This window comes from Ciconia boyciana, chromosome 2 (assembly GCF_034638445.1).
Source record: "Ciconia boyciana chromosome 2, ASM3463844v1, whole genome shotgun sequence".
NCBI classification, from domain to species: domain Eukaryota; kingdom Metazoa; phylum Chordata; class Aves; order Ciconiiformes; family Ciconiidae; genus Ciconia; species Ciconia boyciana.
Genome location: NC_132935.1, coordinates 6,341,365 through 6,356,599, shown reverse-complemented (window position 1 = coordinate 6,356,599; position 15,235 = coordinate 6,341,365). Strand labels below are relative to the sequence as shown.

At 41.9% G+C, this 15,235-nt stretch overlaps 1 protein-coding gene across 1 annotated transcript in view; it reads right to left on the bottom strand.

Annotated features, from left to right (window-relative positions):
• The window catches only part of FAM135B (family with sequence similarity 135 member B), a 154,283-nt gene that overhangs the window by 56,533 nt on the left and 82,515 nt on the right, over positions 1-15,235 (bottom strand). Inside the window, exon 6 of the mRNA XM_072851150.1 lies at positions 5,286-5,412. Coding sequence (XP_072707251.1) covers positions 5,286-5,412 — 127 coding nt within the window. The remainder of the gene's footprint in view (positions 1-5,285; positions 5,413-15,235) is intronic.

Genomic DNA, 15,235 nt, shown 5'->3' with positions numbered 1-15,235 from the left:
TGGGCATACTTTTCACTGGGTAAAAAACTGGATGGCCGGGCCCAAAGAGTGGTGGTGAATGGAGTCTACTCCAGTTGGTGGCCGGTCACAAGCGGTGTTCCCCAGGGCTCTGTGCTGGGGCCAGTCCTGTTTAATATCTTTATCAATGATCTGGATGAAGGGATGGAGTGCACCCTCAGTAAGTTTGCAGATGACACCAAGTTGTGTGGGAGTGTTGATCTGCTTGAGGGTAGGAAGGCTCTGCAGAGGGACCTGGACAGGCTGGATCGATGGGCCGAGGTCAATTGTATGAGGTTTAACAAGGCCAAGTGCAAGGTCCTGCACTTGGGCCACAGCAACCCCATGCAACGCCACAGGCTTGGGGAAGAGTGGCTGAAAAGCTGCCTGGCAGAAAAGGACCTGGGGGTGTTGGTCAACAGCAGGCTGAATATGAGCCAGCAGTGTGCCCAGGTGGCCAAGAAAGCCAACGGCATCCTGGCTTGTATCAGAAATAGTGTGGCCAGCAGGACTAGGGAAGTGATCGTGCCCCTGTACTCGGCACTGGTGAGGCCACACCTGGAATACTGTGTTCAGTTTTGGGCCCCTCGGTACAAGAGAGACATTGAGGTGCTGGAGCGTGTCCAGAGAAAGGCAACGAAGCTGGTGAAGGGTCTAGAGCAGAAGTCTTCTGAGGAGCGGCTGAGGGAACTGGGGTTGTTTAGCCTGGAGAAAAGGAGGCTGAGGAGAGACCTTATTGCTCTCTACAGCTACCTGCAAGGAGGTTGTAGGGAGGTGGGGGTCGGTCTCTTCTCCCAGGTAACAAGTGATAGGACGAGAGGAAATGGCCTCAAGTTGCGCCAGGGGAGGTTTAGACTGGATATGAGGAAATTTTACTTCACTGAAAGGGTTATCAAGCATTGGAACAGGCTGCCCAGGGAAGTGGTTGAGTCGCCATCCCTGGAAGTATTTAAAAGACGTTTGGATGAGGTGCTTAGGGACATGGTGTAGTGGTGGTCTTGGTAGTGTTAGGTTTACGGTTGGACTCGATGATCTTAAAGGTCTTTTCCAACCTATACGATTCTGTGATTCTGTGATTCTGTGAAAATATTAGAGAGGGAGGGAAGGGGGAATGGAGAAAGGGAAGATCCCTGTTTGCTGGGTAGATGACTGGGAAGAGAGTGGAAGACTTAAAAAAAGGCCACCAAGGCTTAAATAGGATTAATTATTATAACTAATCTGCTAAGCCAGGAGATGAGGAAACTGTCAGTGGTGTTCAGAAGTCACTTGGGGGGAGCTAGGGAAAATGAACATGTACAGTCCAAAGCCGCTGGCATTTAATTAGTCTCCTTACTGAGAAGTCAGAAGTGCAGAATGAGGAGCCTTCAGGTTCTATCATTAAGCAGTGGCACTTCAGCAGCCCAAATGCAGAAGATTAGGTCAGGAAAGTGGCAAGAGGAGCTGATGATTGATACAGACTTTCTTTAGAAATGAAGGCAGTCACATTTTCAGTAAGGAAAAAGCAAATCAACTACATAAACTAGATGAGAACTTCCACAGCCAATCTATGGGCCTAAAAAGAAAATTATCTCTCTGTTGCACATGTTTTGTAAGGAAGAAAGAGGTAAAATAGGACGTATGACCTAGAGATGATATGTCAAGATAAGAGTCCTCTTTGTATTCAAGAGGTGTCTGGAAAATATGACTTAGTAGTATTAACATCAGATTTCAGCACAATTCTGGCTTTCCTGAGGGCTTAGCACTACTGTAAGTACAGCCACTACTCTACTGAAGCTATGTGTTCAAATTTTGTCTGAACCATGTGTGGTGGGTTGACCTTGGCTGGCTGCCAGGTGCCCAGCAAACTGCTCTGTCACTCCCCTTCCTCAACAGGACAGAGGGAGAAAAATACAACAGAAAGCTCATGGGTCAAGATAAGGACAGGGACATCACTTACCAGTTACCATCACAGCCAAAACAGACTCTACTTGGGGAAATTAATTTAATTTATTACCAATTAAACAGAGTAGAATGAGAAATAAGAACAAATCTAAGAAAACGAAGAACAAATCTAAGAAAATGAAGAAACACCTTCCTTCAGGGAACAGCCACCTGCTCTGGCGTGGGGTCATCCACAGGCTGCGGTGGGACAACCTGCATCACCATGGTCTTCACCACAGGCTGAAAGGGAATCTCTGCTCTGGCACCTGGAGCACCTCCTCTCTTCATTCTTCACTGACCTTGGTGCCTGCATAGTTGTTTCTCTCACATTTTCTCACTCTTCTTTCTCACAGCTGCTGCACAAGGTTTTTTACCCTTTTTAAAATATGTTATCACGCAAGTGCTACCAATGTCGCTGATGGGTTCACCTTTAGCCAGCAGTGGGTCCCTCTTGGAGCCGGCTGGAACAGGCTCTGTCTAACATGGGGACAGCTTTTGGTGTCTTCTCACAGAAGCCCGCCCTGCTGCCATTCCCCTCTGCTACCAAAACCTTGCCACATAAATCCAATACACCATGCCATTAGTCCATCTACTGAGTGTGATGACACTAGTGAGAGCAAAGTTTACTTTTGTGAGCAAGTCTGCTTCATGACTTTGTAGAATTTATGCCAAACCTATGAAAATTAATAAATTGCAGAGCTAGTAAGAGCTTCAGACACAGTGAACCACTGATTTCCTGGGGTTTTAAGCCATGCAGCTCCTAGACTTGAAGAAGAGGGTGCAGTAGGAATGATTTACAGTTCCTACCCATTACAAGGTTCTGCTTAAATGGAAGTATTCTGGAAAAATAATCTGGCTGCAACCGGAGGGGGAAAAAAGCTCCTTTTTGTTTTACTCACAATGGGTAAACCTCAAATGAGGAAAGTCTCAACTGTTTGCAGTCTTACAGAGAACTGAATAATCAGACTCAGTTTCCTAGAAAACACATCAGACAGAAGACATTTGCCCAGGAGATGCATCTTAAGAGCTTAAGCTTGGAGAATTCTCAGATCAAGGAAAACACAGAAATGCACATAAAAAGTAGAAGGATCCAAACTCAGCTTTGCAGAGATGAAAACAAAACAAAACAAAATGATAGACCAATGTTACTGTTTCACAGCATTTTATGACATAAAAAGGAACTAACCAAAGTCTCTTTAAAATTCATTTTCCCATGTCCTGCTGCCCAGTGAAGCTTTGTCTGCCATGGAAGACAAGATATGTTAATTGTTTTAGCCTAGATTTAACCAGTTGCATCAAATCAGAGTAGCTTACAAACAAACAAAAACGTGTGGTATATATTGAGTTAAGGTATCCATCAGTTACTAATTTAGACATGTAGTAGGCAAGTTCCAATCAAAAATATATACAAAGTGAGTAGAAAGGTCTGCAGTTTTCATCTAATGAAAAGGGTAGGATCCATTCTCATGCCTACTGACAGTGATTGCAAAATTCCCCAAACCTGGACATGTCTGTAGTCCAGCTGAAGTGACATTTAACACATTCAAACAACCTGGAATGGAATTTACAAATTCGTAAAGGGAAGTAAACTTGACCCAGTGCAAAACACTGCAGCACTGTAAGAAATAATATTACTCCTCTTCCTTCAGTCCCTTATAGCTTGATATAAACTCCCGCATAAACCAGCAGTCAGTCACAAGACCCTCAGTTGGAGTTAGGTTTACCCCCACAGCAGTTTCTTTTCTAGGTCTGAATTTTTATTTTTTACGTTAAACCAAGAGAAATAGTCTTTGCTTATTATCATACATCATGGAGAGCATATGCAAAAAGGCCATCACAGTCTATTAAATTAAAATGTTCAGATCAAGAACAGAGGTCATGACTTAAAGAAGTTTCTGAAGCTAAGCAAATGCACATCTGACCATGTCGAGGGGGAGTGTGCAGCATTATATTTATGATTATTTGGCATGTGACGTTCAGATGACCTGCAGTGTAGCAGAGTGATAAAGCCGTTTCATGATAGAGTGCTTTAATTTTAGTATTAATAGGTCACCTGCTAGGATAATAATTATGCTGTCATTCAAAAAAAAAAAAAAAGAAGGAAAAGAAAGCCTGTAATCAAAGAAGATTAGTCAACAGAGGTAGGTAGAAAATAGAGTTTGCAGCTAAGGAAAACATTTGGGAAGGAAATAAGGTTTCCTAATCACAGCAGACTAAGATTTTTCCATGGAGAGTAAAAGGAAAAATGGGAGTGGAGAGCTAGCCTTTCCACTTTTCTTCTTACAATAGAGTTTTGTCCAGAGGATAACGAAAAGTAGGAATGACTCTCCAAAGAAGACTCTCTCTTGTGTGATGTACAGAGATGTACAGAGATTAGTCTACAAAGACAAACACGCGAATCAGTTATTTAAATTTATATGATGTGACTATCTACCAGAGAGGCAGAGGTTGAGGTCAGTTTGTTTGCCAAAAGCATACAATGACCCAATGGTTCAGACAGCAGCCTCAGGCCAAACATTCTCTCAGTCTGAGTTAATTCGCTGGTAGTTCTTATGCACCAGCTGCTCTAGGCTGGCATATTTTTAATATTTATACAGAACAGAACAGCTTCGACAGGAAAGGTTGAGGGAAGCTGAGGGTAGCATGTTAATCAGAACCCTTGAATCAGGGTTTCCTAACAAGTTAATGTTTCCAATATTCTGTTTGAGTTTCTAGATTTGAGGAAACATTTCTGACAAAAAACAGTTCAAAGCTAGCACTTAAAAAAACCAAAAAACAAAAAAACCCCCCCAAACCACCAACCAATTAATCATTATTTTCCAAACAAACAACTTTGTACTAAAAATTGCACAAGCTCTCCTCTTCACCTGTGGCAAGTAATAAGATCAAAGGCAAACACTAACTATGGGGCCTGCCTTAAGTAAGGCAACGTGCGTAACACTCTGTCATCAACACACACAATACTCAATACTCTTGACACAAACCCTTCCTTCACAACATCCTTAATAATGACTCAAGTCCTCTGGCTGTCAAACATAAGACCTGAAATCAAGGATCTTTTACTGAATAATTAATTTCACCTTACAACAGACACCTGGTCAGGTGAATCCTGCCTTAAAATTGTCACTGGCAATCAGGGGTATATCCATATATCTTGAACTTTTCTGAAATGGTTCATATACGTGGGGCCTGAACACTCAGGAACTGTGTATCCACGTGCCAGGTGGTTCATGCAGAAATGTTTGAAGGGCTCTTTGTCCAACAAAATCCCTATACTAGCGATATAAACCAGGGCATGTTCTTCACAGATAATGTGGACACTCTGACTGACCAAATGGAATGAAAACATCATTGTTCATCCTCCTTACCTCTGAAGAAGCGGGTTTGCAGTAGCCAGCTCCAAACACTAGATTTTCTAATGACATACTGGACTGGTCTGGTCCCGCATCCAGGTTGCCTTTACCAAGCCATGAACCTTTCCCTGGACGAGCAAAACTAAAAGAAGAAAAATTGAGAAGAAAAATAATCAGAGAAGTATTGCTAGAGAAGAGTCATTGCTGTCCCAGTGCTATTTCCTTCCTTAGAATATGTTTGCAGTTTTGGTATTGTTGTTGTTCATGTTGGTTTTTGCTTTTATTTATTTCAAGCTGACACTGTAAAACCACATTTTTTCCTTTTGAATTGAACGTTGTCCAGTACGCACTAGCTCAAATGATGTGAATGGAGATTGCTTTCTTGGCATCCAGTCCAGTGGCTTGAGTGTTGTCTTTCACTCAGTCCTTTCTCTGCTGTATTACAGATCTTTTTCCAGCACAACATCTCAACAATACAACCTTTCCATCTATCCACATAGATAAAACTCTTATCCAGCTTCTCATCAGCTTGAATCTTGATTGATTCAACATCTTTCTCTCTGGCTTTAACCATATCACCCTTCCAATTTAACTGTGCATGATCTCTCTTTACTATCAATATCCTTTATAGCTCATAAAAGCTGTAAAAGACAATAAAAAATGTTTGTATAAATACATTCACAACAAAAGGAGGGCTAAGGAGAATCTCCATCCTTTATTGGATGCAGGAGGAAACATAGTGACAAAGGATGAGGAAAAGGTTGAGTTATGTAATGCTTTCTTTGACTCAGTCTTTAATAGGAAGACCAGTTGTTCTCCGGGTATCCAGCCTGGAAGACAGGGACGGGGAGTAGGATGAAGGCCTCATAACCCAAGGGGAAATGGTTAGCGACCTGCTACTCCACTTAGACACACACAAGTCTATAGGCCCTGATGGGATCCATCCAAGGGTACTGAGGGAGCTGGTGGAAGTGCTCACCAAGCCACTTTCCATCCTTTATCAGCAGCCCTGGCTCACCAGGGAGGTCCCAGTTGACTGGAGATGGGCAAATGTGACACCCATCTACAAGAAGGGCCGGAAGGAGGATCCGGGGAACTACTGACCTGGCAGCCTGACATTGATGCTGGGGAAGGTTATGGAGCAGATCATCTTGAGGGCCATCACATGGCAGTACAGGACAACCAGGTGATCAGGCCCAGTCAGCACGGGTTTAAGAGAGGCAGGTCCTGCTTGGCTGACCTGATCTCCTTCTATGACAAGGTAACCCCCTTAGTGGATGAGGGGAAGGATGTGGATATTGTCTATCTAGACTTTAATAAAGCCTTTGACATCCCTCAGCATTGTCCTGGAGAAACTGGCTGCTCATGACTTGGATGGGCGTAGTCTTTGCTGGGTAAAAAAATGGCTGGCTGGCCGAGCCCAAAGAGTTGTGGTGAGTGGAGTTAAATCAAGTTGGTGGCCAGTCACAAGTGGTGTCCCCCAGGGCTCTGTGTTGGGGCCAGTCCTGTTTAATATCTTTATCAATGATCTGGATGAGGGGATCGAGTGCACCCTCAGTCAGTTTGCAGATGACACCAAGTTGGGCAGGAGTGTTGATCTGCTTGAGGGTAGGAAGGCTCTACAGAGGGACCTAGACAGGCTGGATCAATGGGCCGAGGTCAATTGTATGGGGTTCAACAAGGCCAAGTGCAAGGTCCTGCACTTGGGCCACAGCAACCCCATGCAATGCTACAGGCTTGGGGAAGAGTGGCTGGAAAGCTGCCTGGTGGAAAAGGACCTGGGAGTGCTGGTCAATAGCCAGCTGAATATGAGCCAGCAGTGTGCCCAGGTGGCCAAGAAAGCCAATAGCATCCTGGCTTGTATCAGAAATAGTGTGGCCAGCAGGACAAGAAAAGTGATTTTCCTCCTGTACTCAGCACTGGTGAGGCCACACCCTGAGTACCATGTTCAGTTTTGGGCCCCTCGGTACAAGAGAGACATTGAGGTGCTGGAGCGTGTCCAGAGAAGGGCAACGAAGCTGGTGAAGGGTCTAGAGCAGAAGTCTTATGAGGAGCAGCTGAGGGAAGTGGGGTTGTTTACCCTGGAGAAAAGGAGGCTGAGGGGAGACCTTATTGCTCTCTACAACTACCTGAAAGGAGGTTGTAGTGAGGTGGGTGTCGGTCTCTTGTCCCAAGTAACTAGTGATAGGACAAGAGGAAATTGCTTCAAGTTGCACCAGGGGAGGTTTAGATTGGATATTAGGAAAAATTTCTTCACGTCAAGCATTGTAACAGGCTGCCCAGAGAAGTGGTTGAGTCACCATCCCTGGAGGTATTCAAAAGACGTGTAGATGCGTTGCTTAGGGTCATGGTTCAGTGGTGAACGCGGCAGTGCTAGGCTAATGGTTAGTCTTGATGATCTTAAAGGTCTTTTGCAACCTAAACTATTCAATGATTCTATTCTACGAGTCATCCCAATCTTTTATACAGATTGTAAGTTTAGTTCACACTTCTCACTGTCCCATGACATAAGCTTTCAGCATCAAAATGACAAGACTTCAGCCCAAAACATGCATTTCCTTTTGCTGGGGCTGTCCGTTCATTTGGTATGTGTTCTTCCATACCCGTGTGCAACATGAATTTGCCGTTATCCAAATGCTTCCTCAAAAGCCTCATAGAATTTAAGTTGTTTTAGTGCTGAGTTATTACCTCTCGTCGCTGAGTGTTATGGTCACAGTGTTCCCTACTGACTGTATCTGTATATCTCCTATCTTATAGGATGAACCCATTAGAAGTGTAACATCTTGTTTGGAGTTTACTCAGCATTGAGCCCAACAGAGTCCCGATGCATAGCTAGGGCTCTTATTCTGGATTGATCTGGGCAAATGTCTACATCCCAGTTAATGACGTAGGCTGCCTTTATAGTCGCTGGAGAGGAACTGTCATTTCCAGAGTATGAGTCATCCCTTTCTGAAGTAGTGATATCAAATAGGTCAGATTAATTTCACCCTCAAAGTGCTTATTTCTTATTGCGGACTATAAAGAAAGGCTAGGATGACTGCCTCATAAACAACTGAAGTTAGGTGAGATAAACCCCGCTGTTAGTCCCTGTGATAACATGTGCTGTACATAAACTACATCAAGATTTCAAGAGAGAAATCGGGCTACTCATGGTGAATACAATGGGCCAAATTACTGAATCTAAATGGTGATGCAGGCAACCATAAGTGTTCTTAAAAAGCATGTAGGCAAAGGTGGAATTGAAATAATGAACTGCAGGGAAAAAAGAAAACCCCATTTGCAGTTCATACTCAGGGCAGAGGTCACACCACTGAGTTTGTGTTACAGCTTTCAGACTGGGATCACCATCCACAGGCACCTGATGCCCATCCAGGCATCCCAAAACACATCATGCCCAGGAGATCTGGTGTCCTTGGAAGAGCAAAAGATTCCAAGATGGGGAGGACAAAAAAAGTCTTAAAACCATAATGTGCCAGAACGAAAAGCCACAGGTCAGTGCCATTCATTCTGCCAAAATTTTCCAAGCTGAGGTTATTCCTCTATGTAGATGTGTATCATGTGGTCACATCAGCTCAGATCAACCATAATTCATGGATATCTACACCTGATTCAGTTTTTAAGGACAGAAAAGAGTCCTGACTGCTTTAAAGAAACACACAACAAAAGCAAGGATGCTTATGCTAAGGATATAAGGCATAAGAGAGGTGCAGCAATACTTGTTATCACCCTAATGACAGGTGAGGTTCTGATGTGCAGGGAAACTCAGTGATGTGCACAACATCAGAAAAAGAATCTCAGGCAAAATTAGGAATTGGGCCAGTTTCAGAAGGTTAATCACAAATCCCTGCCTTGCCTCTAAGTCAAAATTGCTGTTTGTTATATATCCCCCAGAATTCATATACAGACAAAAAGGACATCCCGTGATGGGGAGGATGCTGTAGAAGACCTTAACATATATCTGGCCTTGCTTATGTATGTATTAATTTAAGTGATCCAAGAAATTTCCAGCTGGCTGCTTCTAAGCAGCATGAGGTCTTTCCATGTATTTCCTACATGCAACATTTAAGATAAAACTAAATAAATAAACTAAAGCAATTATAAACAGCCAAGAGATAAACACTGCTCCGAATAATTTCAGCTGTTATTGGATGATGTTGTCTGTCCTGGTCTGCTGGAAAGACTCAAGAAGCAGAAATAAAAAAATGATTGCTGTGGTATCAGAGAGAGAAGCTTAAACAAATATCACCTGCAGATGAAAAACTCCTCATTTGAATATTAGCAAAGCTTTCAAAGGTTTTAAGGGAGAGAAAAGCACTTTTTAATGCCTTTTTTATTTATTTATCTTTTGATTTTACAGCAGAGAAGGGATTTTAATCTGTTGGTTTTATGGAAATTGATTTCAGATAGTACTGTAAAACAAAAACCTTTTTTGGGAAACCTGCCAAAATCTCATCTGTCTGTTGAGGGAAAGTTTAACTGGAAAGCTTAAAAACTGTTGAGGTTCCTCTAATGCTTTCTGAAGCACATGATACTTGAAGACAGTTTTGATTAGCAATAACAGGTTAATTTGCTACATCAAATTTTGTTGTCTGTATTTATTTTTTCCTATTCTTGCAACCATGCTCATTTGTATGAGTCTTGAACCTTGGTTATTTATGTGTCCATTTGGACTATGTTTTAATAGCATTGATTTAATATCAACATTTAGATCCTCATCCTGTATGTTAACCTTAGCTTGTATTTGGAGTCAGGATAAAAAAGGTCAAAAGAGGTAATATGAGCATATCAGAGAGAATGAACATGTGTGCAGAATTATTAATATTTTCAGTGAAAAAAACAATTTACTTTTGCCTTTTTTTTTTTTTTTGAGCCATTCTTTTGATGACCTTATCCATGAGATGTCTTTATCCTTCAGAGGAGTCTCATAATTCTTATAGCAGCCATCTATGGACACATACTATAGTAAGCTGCCTTGAAAAGCCCAGTTTTTTCCTAGGGTATTGCCTGCAAGATACCAGCAATCAAAATTTAAGAACTTTCTGACTCAGAGGTTATATTCAGGCAATTACTTCCAACAGTCATGGTTATCTTCCATGAATTTGTGTCCATGCCTTTCTGATTTATACTTTTGGCCTCTGTAACATCTTTTGGAATGAATTGCACATTGTAATATATGCTGCGCTTTCTGTTTGTTTTGAACCTGCTGTTGGATAATTGAATGTGGCATCTTTTAGTTTTTGTATGGCACAAAATATTAAATAATCATTCCCTGGTTTTTATCTTCTGTGGACAATTCTTTAACATATAAACCAGATGGCAGTTCCCTAGCATAAGAAATGCGTTGACCTTGATAAACGTTAATTGGGATGTGTTACTGAAGTAATTCAGGATAAATGCTTTAGTCCAGTTTAATAAAATATAATATTCCCTTTGAGATTAAACTGCCCCCAAATGAAATAACATTTTTTAATTTTTCATTCATTTTTTTTCGGAATGAAGACCCTTTTTTTTGTAAGCAAAACTTAATTTCTTCATGAAGTGTAGATTCCAGCAGAATGGGGCAAAAAACCTAACAGATTGGGATCTATTGAATCCTGCTTGGGAAAAAAATATCTTGCATTATATGAAATGGTCAAACTGTAAAAAGACCAAACAAAAAACCCCTCACAATCTTCACATTTCTAATGACAAGAAATTATAATCTTGTAACTGATCGAGGAATGGAAGTTCAGGAAAAGAACTTGCATCCCATTTAGGCCAGATACTATGGAGAAATCACTTTTTTCCCTCAGTCCCTTATGCATAAAATATTACTGATTCTAAAAATAATAAATATAAGTAAGTCCCATAGAAATAACACTTCAGAATCAAACCCCCACATCCTCTACTGACAGCACCATTTGCATTTCAACAGGAGCTTCCTTCTAACTCCCATAGATCAGGAAAGATGCAACGCACAACACTGATTTTCCTCACTGTTTTAACTCAAAACACTAATATAACTTTTGGGAAATAACTGCTGGCATATGCCCATAAGGTACATGGATTATCTGTTATTTGGGTTTGAGAATAATATGTGGATATTTACAGTTGTGCTCCCTTAGACATGTTTCTCTCTTACACATGAGTTTCACTAAGGTTATAATCAGTGTTGTGGTTTAGCCCCAGCCAGGAACTAAGCACCACGCAGCCGCTCGCTCACTCCCCCCACAGAGGGATGGGGGAGAGAATCGGAAGAGCAAAAGTAAGAAAACTCGAGGGTTGAGATAAAAACAGTTTAATAGGTAAAGCAAAAGCCACGCATGCAAGCAAAGCAAAGCAAGGAATTCCTTCACCACTTCCCATGGGCAGGCAGGTGTTCAGCCATCTCCAGGAAAGCAGGGCTCCATCACGCGTAATGGTTACTTGGGAAGACAAATGCCATCACTCCAAATGTCCCCCCCTTCCTTCTTCTTCCCCAGCTTTATATACTGAGCATGACGTCATGTGGTATGGAATAGCCCTTTGACCAGTTTGGATCAACTATCCTGGCTGTGTCCCCTCCCAGCTTCTTGTGCACCTGGCAGAGCATGGGAAGCTGAAAAGTCCTTGACTAGTGCAGCAACAACTAAAACAACTCTGTATTATCAACACTGTTTTCAGCACAAATCCAAAACATAGCCCCATACCAGCCACTGTAAAGAAAATTAACTCTATCTCAGCTGAAACCAGGACAATCAGTGACTGTAAACTGTTATCATAGAATCATAGAACAGTTTGGGTTGGAAGGGACCTTTAAAGGTCATCTTGTCCAACCCCCCTGCAGTGAGCAGGGACATCTTCAACTACATCAGGTTACTCAAAGCCCTGTCCAACCTGACCTTGAACGTTTCCAGGGCGGGGACCTCTACCACCCCTCTGGGCAACCTGTTCCAGTGTTTCACCACCTTCATTGTATAAACTTTCTTCCTTATATCCTTCCTTACATGTAGTCTAAATCTACCCTCTTTTAGTTTAAAACCATTATCCCTTGTCCTATCGCAGCAGGCCCTGCTAAAAAGTTTCTCCCCATGTTCTGAACTTCTCATGTAAAACTGGTAAGATTTATTAAAATATAATTTGTAATGGAAACAGATATCTCTCCCTAGATCCCAAACAGAGGGGGAATCTCGTTTGAAATCTCTAATGATTTTGATTGCTGGAAAATGTTGGTTCATTTGTCCTGAACACCCTTAGTTGCTATAAAACTTCAAAACAGGCAAAGTCATGTGTTGATATTTATTTAGTTTTGGGTGGGGCTTGGGGGCGGGGGTGTTTGGGGCAGGTGGGTGTTGAAAGTTTGACTCAGAAATAGTCAGGTTTTCTTATGTGACTTCTCAGCTGGTAGCTCAGGAGAATGGCATGTCAAAGTGGATGTTTATCTTTGCAGATACATAACAAACAGTAACAAATAAAAGAAAATTCAGAGGAAAAATCATCCAGTTATTACGCAAGAGTTCTTAGAGGAAAAAAATATAAAACAGTATTCTTTTAATAAACATATTATGGAAGCAATAGCTGTTTATGGCATAAATATTCCATTTTCTTTCTACAGATTAATTTATTTGCAAATGAGATGGAGCAGGAAAAATAAGTCATGAACTTTGCTACCCAGGATTACATCTGTGGCAGTTTCAGATATAAGCTGCCCATAAGTAGGTGCCAGCTATACTTACAATTGTAGAAAAATTGACCTGCATAGTCCACACCCAGATTCAAGGTGTACAGGGTAGTACAGTGTGCACATCACATATAGATATATCAGTCATGCTTTTGAGGAACAGGAGGGTACCTGGGAATAAAAGGATTTAGGCAAGACAAAATTGCTCAAGAAGGGCTGGGATTGGCCTGATTCCTCAGTGTAGTAGAGCAGAGCAGAACTAGGTCAGGGCTGAAACCTTTAAATACCCTGTGTCCCTTTGATTCCATTTCGTCTTCCCAAAGCAGAGCAAGCTTGAAGCACTGAAAAATTCGGTATCTCTGAATTCTTGGTTTCTCCACCTGAAAAATGTGTATTATACTATTTCCCCATCTCAGATGCCACCAAGATTTCTTCTTTCTCATACAGTGATTTGGATGTGGGCAACTAAGAATTCAATATCAACAAGTAAAATCCTGAAAGTATGTATGAAAGTGGGGAAGAGAATAGAAACCTGAGGAAATTAAACCCCTTTCTTGAGCAAACAAGAGAAAACAGGTTTGCCAGCTGCCTGTGATGAAGGATCTTGCTTATTTGCAGCAATTTGAAGTCTTGCTTTTTTTTTCCTTTTTTTCTTTTTTTTTTCATTCAGATTGAAAATGTTTACAGCTGAAGCCCAAGAGCCAGAGTAAGACAGACTGCAGATGCTGTGGCCATTGATTGAGCTGGATTCTACACGCTCCTCAGACAAAGCATAGCTTTGGGGAGACCAGTCTATACAGATAGTAGCAGTGTGGTGCTGAAACACAGCTCTTACATTTCCAGAAAGCTTTCAGGGGAAGAAAGCATAAATCATCTGAAGTCACTGGATAAATTTTCAGTAGAAGGCATGCCAATCAGATCCTATTGTCCATGCTACTTAACAGAAAATACAACATACAGGGCAATGTATTCAGTGTGGGAAACGATGTGTGTGTGTGAAACTATGTATTTAGGTACTTGTTTCAGAGATTATTTATGAGTTGTATTTTTACTTATAAACAGTAGCATATGCTAACTCCTCTTGGGAAGGAGTGGTGCAGAGGTCTATGGAACTAATGAAGCAAGTAACCATGTTTCTTGCTGTTTGCTTCCTAAAAGAGTCCAATATAAGAAATGCACTGAGCTTGCAGCATGCTTGAGACTGAGTAGGCCTTCATACTGTAGAGATGGATGTGTCCCTTTGGGAAAATTATAAATATTTCTTGAAGTCTGAACTACGCTGGAGCAAAGTGCCTTTTCTAACAGCTGATGCTGGGCTAATAACTGCTGATTCCACTTACAGACTGGACCACTAGCAAAGCCAGTGACAAGGAGCTAAAGAAGAAGTCAACGTCTCAGGCCAGAAACCAAACTGATCTATACAAAAGACAAAACAGAAAACTGGAGTGCAAAAGCCCTAACTTTTCCTCACCTTCCTCCTGCAACTGTCTACTCACATTTAGCCTCTGGAGGTAAGAGAATAAAAAAGGTATTTAAGCAGTTTGTGAAGGCCAGTGCATTCAGCAGGGCAGTACTCTCAAGCCTGAACATTGTTCACTTTTTCTGTTCATCTTTTGACAGACTTGCTGAGGTCATCTTCTGTCATCCTGGACAAAATGAGGTTGCCAGAGGCAAGCCCTTTCCTTTCCATAGAGAACTGTCATTTCTGTGATGTTAGGAAAGACGTGCCAGCCAGCTCCTGCTCTAAATTCTCCTCTGTTTCTCCCACATCCCAAAAGTCTGAAAATACTGCTCTGTGATCTGCAACTTCCAAAAGCATTCAGTGCAGACATCACCGACCTGCACAGCAGCTGTCAGTGCTGGAGGGTGAGGGGTGTGAGGTCTGCACCGGCACAGCTCCAGCCCTCTGGTTTGCAAGCAGTGGTGTGACAACGACCTGCTGTGTCCAGCAGAGAGATTTGGTTGTAGGGGAAGGCGCAGGTGAGGGGAGCAGTGTTTCGGGTCACAAAATTTCCATCCGGAATCCTGCAAAGGATCCCAGAAACATGAATTTCACTAATTCTCAGTTTGGTAAGAGGCAAGGGCTTCAAAGTATCAAATTTAATATAATATTTATTGTCTAAGAATTATTAACCAGGACAAACATCAATATCAAAATGTTCACTTGTCAAAAACCAGGAGGTAATGGAGGCACCCTGGCAAGGTTTGCCCAACAGGAGCTATTTGTGGGTGTACATTACCCTGCAGGGAAAGGCCTGAATTGGTCTTGCTGGTTTCCCTACTGTTTTCACTGTTTAAATACAGGCAACAGGGAAGGACTTTGGGG